Below are 8,822 nucleotides of genomic sequence, written 5' to 3'. Positions count from 1 at the left end.
GTAAAATACTCCTCTACAGCGGCTATGACTTCATCATTTGTGGCAAATTTCTGTCCGCCCAAAAAAGTTTTGAGCTTAGAGAATAAGTGGAAGTCTGATGGCGCTATATCAGGCGAATAAGGTGGGTGGGGCAGCAAATCTTACTTCAATTCGTTGATTTTTGCCATAGCTTTAACACATGTGTGACCCTTTTTTTTTTTTTTTCGGGTAGAGGGCCGAACCTCCTACGAGGTCCCCGCGCAAAAGGGGCGCGCGGGGTATGTGAGACTCAACGATCTGCATGGTGTTGTGAGCAGACCGCGGGCCCAAGGATTTTAGGACCCACCCACTAAACGACTCCCCTGCACTCTTACACCCGACGTCCGATCCCCTCCGAGGTCAGAACCCGGATGAGGTAGGGGGGCTACCGCGGTCAACACTACAACCAGACGGCGCGGCTCACCCCAAGGACGCCCAGCCGACGGAGCCTTCGAGGCGAATCGAAGGCTCTGAAACGTCGGCCGTCTCGGTACGGCAGCCCGTCGGGCCGCCCAGACGGTGCCGCTGGTGTTCCGGAATACCCCGCTGGACCAGAACCAGCCTGCCGGGTCGGGACGCGATACACCGTCGACCGGTCGCTCTATTCACTCCACGGCAGCGCGCTAGAGTGCTGGTAGCGCGCCGCGGCCTCACCCCCTCAGGTCGCCCCTTGACCTTCACCGGGGGGAGGCCGCCACCTACAGGGGCCGGGACGTACGGGCGTATTCCCGTCTCCGGCCCCCGGCTCGACGGCGACGGATCGGTGCGGAAAGGGAAGAGCTCTTCCTCTCTCGCTCCGCCGCCTCCTTCTGCGAGATGGTGGACTCGCAGAAGTCGAGCATCGCCTTCCAGGACGCGTCGCTGCCGAGCATCGTAGAGGTCCTCTCCGCGACGAGGGCGGCGCGTTGCTCGTCGAATCCAGAGCAACGCGCCAGCGTGTGTTCCGCTGTGTCTTCCTCGTCGCGGTCCGCGCAGTGGTGGCACTGCGCCGTCGGTTCCCTTCCGGCTATCTTAAAGAGGTACCGGCCAAAACACCCATGGCCGGTCAGCATCTGCGTCAGCCGGAAGGTGAGGCATCCGCGGTCGCGGCCCACCCAGTCCGCGAGGACCAGACGGACCGCCTCGACGGTACGGAGGCCGGCCGACGGGTCCGCCAAGCGGCGAGACCACGCCTCCAGCACGGACATGTGTGACCCTAGGGTGGAAAATGTTTTTTTTTTCGCCAAATCTGGTCGTTTTTACTGAATACATTGATGAAGATTATTTAGAAGATTAGTGTAGTATTCTTTGTTAATTGTTTGACCTTTAGGAAGGTAATCTATCATCAAGATCCCAACTGCATCCCAAAAGACGGAAGCCATGGCTTATCCAGCCGACTTTACAGCCATGGCCTTTTTTGGAGCCGACTATCCCGATTGCGTCCACTGTTTTGATTTAATTTTTGATTCTGGCGTGTAATAATGAACCCATGTTTCATCTGCTATTACAAATCGACGTAAAAAATCGGCTTTATTACTCTAAAACGGTCCAAACATTCTTTTGAGTTTTGCACCCGAATCCTTTTTTGATCGTGCGTAAGCAATCGCGGCACCCAACGGGCCGATGACTTTTTCATATTTAATTCCTCACTTAGGATATTTTATGATGTACCCGGTCTTTTGAAATACCTGTAGTGTCAGCTATTTCAGATAACTTCAATCGTCGATCTGTTAAAACCATATCATGTACTTTCACGACCATTTCCGGTGTCGTGACGCTTTTTGGACGTCCGGGGTGGGCTTCATCTTGGACGCATGTACGACCGCGTTTAAACTAATCCACCCAGTTTTTTACTGTGGCATAAGAAGGAGCACATTCGCCCAAAACATTCTTTAACTCGTCATAGATATCTTTCCCCTTCATGCCCTACATATGAAGAAACTTTATCACCGATCTTTGTTCAAATTTATCCATTTTGAAAACACTTGACGAAATATATTTTAAAATGACAAAAAATCAATAAAATTTTCACGCCACCAAATTGAAATTTAGAACACAGGTGGCCAGAGAGACGAATTTACAAATGACATATTTAATTTTTGAATTTTAACTTTTTAAATAGCAGAGGCTAGTTACTTATCATCCCGCCCTCGTATATAGACAATTAGCGTATTTAAAGGTATTTAGGTATGTTTGTCATACAATAACAAGTACTCATTTTTAGTAATGATTTATGTTTTTCTTGTAGGAAGTCTTATCGGTGGCCCCAAAGGTCTTTGCAGTTTGAGCAGGACACGTGGGAGGGGTGGGATTTACTAACAACTGCCCGAGCGCCATCGAGATCTTCACGAGATTTCCATCTCGTTTGCAAGAATATTCGTCGTACCTAAATTGCATAGATAGCCCAATGCACAAGGACCTATTATTTAGATGTAAATCACTACATAGTATTAAACAAAGTCGGACGGATTTTGATGCGTTTTTTTTAATAGATAGAGTAATTGAAGAGGAAGGTTTATATGTATAATAACATCCATTAAATAGTGGAGAAATCAATAATAAATTATAGTTTCAGAAGCGAAGCGAGGGCGGGTCGCTACCTAGTTGTACTATAAAAAAAAGATTGCCACGACTCTATTCCTGATGTGTTTTATCTCTTTTCTATTCACTTACCCCTATCTATACTCAATTAGAAAAACGTACAAATTTATTAATAAATAAATTATTTATTTTAATTAAATAACACATAAAAATAATTTACGTAACTATCCAAAGTAATTAAATCCAATAATTTAATCTAAACATAAGATCTACAAAGTAGGAGGTGGTATGGGCACTTTCCTTAGAAAATGACTCCGCGCCTGTGTTGGCGGTGGTAGAAAATTGGATGACGTTGTCGAAAGCGCTGATATTGGAGATGCAATTGGCAGATAAGGGTTCCCTGCTGGCTGCCTCTCGGGGTACATTTGGGGTGACATGTAATTCACGACCGGAGCGCTTCTGTAGAACTCGTTAACGGGATATTGCTCAAAAGGTATGACTGATTGAGTTTGACATTCCACTCGAGGTCGTGTCAAAGTTCGTTGACAATCACACGGAAATTCATTTGGTAGTACGCGCACTTCGATTGGCGCACGGGCTATTTCGTTTGCCAGTATTCTGATGGGACAATCGTTGGCCGGCACGATACTGGATAACGGGACGATTTCTCGTTCTCTGGGTTCGAACATATTCTGGCTTGGCACAATTACCCGTCTCGACTTAATCATTTCCGGGGCAAACATCGTTCTGCCCGTATCCTCTGCGGCAGATTTAATAGCTTGTATTGCCATTGGTGCTTTCGATGGCGTCAAAATTTGTCTCAATAATGAGGCTAGAGCTGTATCTGGACATTGGGCATACGACTGCTGTGATGATAAGATGATTGAGACGCAAACAAAGATGACTCTGATTCTTCCCATTGTTTGGAGGTCTGAAATAGAAATGTTTTTAATTGAAACCTTTTTGGGTTTTTTGGGTTTGTTAAATGCATTTATGTTATTGTTACTGTTATTATACAACAGTTTTTCCGGATCTTAAGATGGATTAATGGCAATTCCGATAATGAATTAATTACAAGTGGACTGAAACAAGCATATTAGTATATATCAGTACAGTAAGTGTGTAACTATATGTTCTCCTTTTTTAAGTATGGCAATTGGCTTCATAAGATACCATTGTTGCCAGTATCGAGCTTATAAAAATCTTCAATTGTAAGTTTTCTTAAATAATATAAAAATACATCTTTTGATGTATTTTTATAATTATTGGCATTAAATTTGTTATTGGATTTGTAGTGAAATTAGATGAAGTAGATAAAGATAGAGACTGTAATAAATTGGGATGAAATTAAATGAACCGTGATGACATGGGTGAAATGAAGTCTCGGTAAAACGGTGGTTGTTTACTGCGACTTCCATGGACTTTTTGGATAAGCCCGAGAAGCTTTTGTCGTTATTCCACTTTCGCGCAACGGTTAATAAACCACCGCTATTATACGATTAAACCTGCAGAAACACTAAATCTATACATATAAATAAAATTGGAGCGTCTGTTTGTAATATTGAAATACTACAAAATACTACATACTACAAAATAACATTTTTTACAAATTTTGTATGTCTGTCTGTCTGTTTGTTCCGGCTAATCTCTGGAACGGCTGGACCGATTCTGACGGGACTTTCACTGACAGGTAGCTGATGATATAAGGAGTAACTTAGGCTACTTTTTTTAGATTAGCTTCGCCCCGCGGCGTCACCCGCGGTACGATAATAACCGCGGGTAACATCGCGGGACTCAACTATCAATAATAAAATTTAATGTTTCCGAAGCGAAGCGAGGGCGGGTCGCTAGTTGATAAAATAAAACAATTCACACAACATCGCGTCTGGCGTTCCCGCCAAAAAGCACTTAAAAAAATTAACAAGAAACACCATAAAATCGAATTAAAGATATAGGCAAAGGGGTGTGGTTTCATTAGCTAATGCTTGACATTATGTTCAACATTTTGTTTTTATTTTAAGCGAGGCAAACGCATACCTAACCTCAAATTTTTAATGTTTCTAAAAATTTTAATGCAATCACGAACACAAAACACACATTATGTACTATTGCGTACATTTCCGGTAAATTTGACATTTATTTTGGACCCGAATGACGTAAATAGAAATGAATTAGCATTCAAAAGAGTTAGGTCTTTTGGTCTTCACGCCCCACTTTTTTTTTTAATAAAATCATTGCGGCATAAGCTAATAAGAGCATAATAGTATATATAATAAACAATACAATTTCCTACCTTTTATAAACATCTGTTATTAAACCTGAATAAGCTTACCCGAAACTATAAATTAAAATTAAGAAGAATAAATACCTGTTATCTTATCGACAGCTAGTGCTTTAATAACATGCAGACTGTAGTTTCAATCGATTCATTTATATTAATGTCAATTACGAAATATTATTATCTAAAATCTACATATCTTTGTCGCATCATTATTTTACTATCATCACTGATAACTCACAAGAAACATGTTAAGAAACATTTCATAATAGCTTCTCGTAACTATCATTATCCCGTCAAATAAATACAGAAGTTAAGATAAATCTTGAAATCGTTGATTTTGGCTAAAATTTTAAGGAAGTAGACGGATATAGATGGAGTCCTTAAAGACTTCAGTGTGCTTAGTGCGAGTTTTTTAACGTTCTCGACAGCGTAAAAGTTAACTCAAATTTGTATGGAATTGGAACGATTGCCTACGTTTGCCGCTAGGGGCGCTGTTCCAACTGCATACAAATTTGAGTTAACTTTTACGCTATGGAGACCGTTAAAAGCTCGCGCTAAGCACACAGTTACAAGAAAAGTTTTATTGTTCAATGAATGAGTTAACAAAATGGCGTTAATTGAATTTGAAGTCTGGCGCAATGATTTGGGAGCAGCTACTAAACTATTTAGAGGTAAAATAAATTATCGTAAAAGATATACTTGCATTGAAACTGTGTTTTAAAAGAGGAGTGGAATAAAATTTGGCATTGGAGGCATTTGGCTACAGGACCGCCATTTTAAATATATTTTATTTTGCGGTCCCTATGAACGCACTACAGTATTGGTACATTTCAGTAGTGTTTTTTTATTGCTTAGATGGGCGATCGAGTTCACGGCGCACCTGATATTAAGCGGTTACCTAAGCCCATAGACATTTACAACATAAATACCGCCACCCACCTCGAGACATGAGTTCTAAGGTCTCAGTTTTTTCAGTCCAGTGTGTTTCATGAGGTTAAATTTCTCATTAAATCCTTCTTTGTTATGCTATTATTATGTATATAGATAACAATAGGACTGTTTTTTTCTAATTTTATATATTCACGCGTCTTTTATTCGATTGAATTAAGTTATTAACTTTTCAGGAATAATTACCACTAATACAATAAGTGAACGGTATATAACTATAAACAAATGTATTCTATTAGTTCTTTCGTGCAACCATACCCTATTTAATTTGAATTTTACCGGTGGTAGGACCTCTTGAGAGTCCGCGCGGGTAGGTACAACCGCCCTGCCTATTTCTGCCGTGAAGCAGTAATGCGTTTCGGTTTGAAGAGTGGGGCAGCCGTTGCAACTATACTGAGACCTTAGGACTTATATCTCATCTCAATCATAAATATATCGAAATTGTAAATTCACTGAACATATTATATTTGTTTCTAGATGAAATTGCAGGTAAATTAGTTCATACGTATTTGCAAAAACAAATGATAATCTAAGAAAAATGATATGCTTAGTGTTATATAGTGAGATTTGGCGGGAATTCATTGGTTATCCAATATTATTTCTTTATTTCTAAAAGTTAACTTGTCGAACAGAAAAATTCACTCAACAAAGTGAGAAAAAAATTTATATCATCGTTGGAGTATCGACGGACTGGTTTATGAATAAAAAATTAAGATTATAAAAATATATTTTATTAGAGCTTACAAAATAAATTCAATTTGAGTTTACCAATAGAACAAACAAATCAAATTGGAACTTTTGACGAATAACATGAAGTTGAAAATCGCGCACGTCATACATTATATCTCTGATATTTGCGCAATTATTATCTTTAACTAGTGGTCCAGCAGTAGTCGAAATTCGACTATAAAAAATTGAAATTATAAGTTTGGACATTATTATGATTCTATTTTCAGAGACTATTATACTTTTAGAATCACAGATTTCGCCAAGACTACACTTTAGACAAATATTAATAAAGACAAACAATATTAAATCTAATCTCAATTTGACCACAGACTAAGAAAAATTTGACAATAAACAAATAGTGTGCACGCGTGTGTGTCAAATACATGGTAGTGTGTGTAATGTTTTATTTATTGATTTATTATATTTTTTGTGCTTAATTAAAATATTCACATTCTGCACACCTCCTCTATATTCTCTATAAGTGTGGGAAATTTCATACTCCTCCGTCCGCGCAATTTTCGTAAAAAGGGATACAAAGTTTTTGCTTCACGTACCTATTAATATATAGATAATGATTCACAAGAATGGCGGTTGCAATGTGCTTCACGTATTGATATATTATTATAGATAATGATTCACAAGAATGGCGGTTGCAATGTGATCTGACGTAGATATTTCCCACGCCCGCAGCCGCAGTCCATCCCGCAGTTACATATCCCGTCTCGGCAACAGCAGTTCGGTAACTGACAAGCACACTTCGGTAGCTCCAATCCACTTATTGGAATTTCCAAATGGCATCCACACGAGCAAGCAGGTAGATCGTAGTTGTATCCAAACATATCAAAAGGCGGACTGTCGTATGGGTTTGGTAGTAATTGAATCGGGCCAAAGGCGCAGTTTGGCTGGTAGTTATAGTTTGGCACGGATAATCCGTAGTAAGAAGTAAAGTCGTAGGGAGGACTGTAAGTACTTTGAGGCATTTCTATTGAAGTCAAGAAATCAAAGATGTTTGGCATTTGCAGGGCCTTGCAAATACAGAGGTCACTCTCGCAAGTACATTGATTACGTTGGCAAGTACATGGGTTACTTTGGCAGGTGCATGGGCTACTTTGGCAGGAGCACGGATTACTTTGGCAGGTGCATGGGCTACTTTGGCAAGTGCATGGACTACTTTGGCAAGTGCATGGGCTAATTTGACAAGTGCATGGGCTATTCTGGCAGTTACAAGCTCCTGCTTGACATCCATAGTTCAAATTTTGGCATCTGCATTCTGTCAATGGCCGAGCGCAATTCGGGCATCCGTAACCAAAACCTTGGCATGCGCATTCCGGAATCCTGCATTCACATTTATTCAGCGGATATCTATAATTCGGAACCGGGCCACCGAATTTGTTTCGTTGGCATCCACAATCGGCAATATGGCATCCGCAGTTCGGCATTTGGCATGCGCAATTCGGTACATCAGCGACCGGTGATGGAACTCGAGGTATTGGAGCGCGAACGAAGTCACCGATTTCTGGCAATAAATAACTATAAGCCTCGATAGGTATAGAACTGGCAAATGATGCTAGAAAAGGTAAATCTAGAATGTTTAAGTATGGGACTTGGCACCCGCAAGCATCTATACAGCCATAATTGAAGTTCGAATTAAGTGGCGGCCCGGATCCATAATTTGGCATTTCTAGTTGTTTTTGACAGCCGCATAGCGGCAATCTGAATTTGTTTGTTTTTGTTGTTTTAAACGATGAGATCACTTGTGAATCCGCCTGAAAAACGTGTCAATATTAGTTTTGATGGTATAATATTTTCCACCACCACCCTGCTTATTTTTGCCGTGAAGCAGTAATGCGTTTCGGTTTGAAGGGTGGGGCAGCCGTTGTAACTATACTGAGACTTAGAACTCATATCTCAAGGTGGGTGGCGGCATTTACCGTGTATATGTCAGTGGGCTCCGGTAACCACTTAACACCAAGTGGGCTGTGAGCTCGTCCACCCACCTAAGCTATATAAATATATATATATTTGACGTACATATTCTTACTACGTTTTCGTCCAATAGTTGAAAATCGCGGTAAGAAGTTGTTGAATAAAAAGTACATAAGTTAAGATAATTAAGAGAGGTTAAATTAATACATTGCAATCTGTATAATATAAAAATGAATTGCTGTTCGTTAGTCTCGCTAAAACTCGAGAACGGCTGGACCGATTTGGCTAATTTTGGTCTTGAATTATTTGTGGAAGTCCAGAGAAGGTTTAAAATGTATATAAATATGAAAATACTCGGAATTAAAAAAAAAAAAACAGATTCCTTTTGTTTGTTTTAAGT

General features: G+C 40.3%; 2 protein-coding genes across 2 annotated transcripts; both read right to left on the bottom strand.

Annotated features, from left to right (window-relative positions):
* Nucleotides 1–2,748: 2,748 nt before the first annotated feature.
* LOC114251153 (uncharacterized) lies at nucleotides 2,749–3,463 on the bottom strand. The gene has a single exon (XM_028185334.2). It carries the CDS (start codon nucleotides 3,456–3,458, stop codon nucleotides 2,808–2,810), a length of 651 nt encoding a protein of 216 aa, XP_028041135.2. The 5' UTR covers nucleotides 3,459–3,463; the 3' UTR covers nucleotides 2,749–2,807.
* A 3,207-nt stretch (nucleotides 3,464–6,670) lies between these two features.
* On the bottom strand, nucleotides 6,671–8,271 carry LOC114251139 (Salivary gland secretion 4; the record flags this gene model as incomplete). The annotated part of the gene is made up of 1 exon (XM_028185318.2): nucleotides 6,671–8,271. A coding segment is annotated over one exon (1,140 nt), but the record flags the coding sequence as incomplete, so codon positions are not given.
* Nucleotides 8,272–8,822: the final 551 nt, after the last annotated feature.

This window comes from Bombyx mandarina, chromosome 02 (genome assembly GCF_030267445.1).
Source record: "Bombyx mandarina strain Sakado chromosome 02, ASM3026744v2".
Taxonomy (NCBI): Eukaryota; Metazoa; Arthropoda; class Insecta; order Lepidoptera; family Bombycidae; genus Bombyx; species Bombyx mandarina.
The sequence above is the reverse complement of the archived record's forward strand: the minus strand, read 5'-3'. Positions and strand labels throughout refer to the sequence as shown.

What these genes read in the sequence shown, in the direction of transcription:
- LOC114251153 (XM_028185334.2), bottom strand. Translation starts at nt 3,458, where the DNA reads ATGGGAAGAATCAGAGTCATCTTTGTTTGCGTCTCAATCATCTTATCA.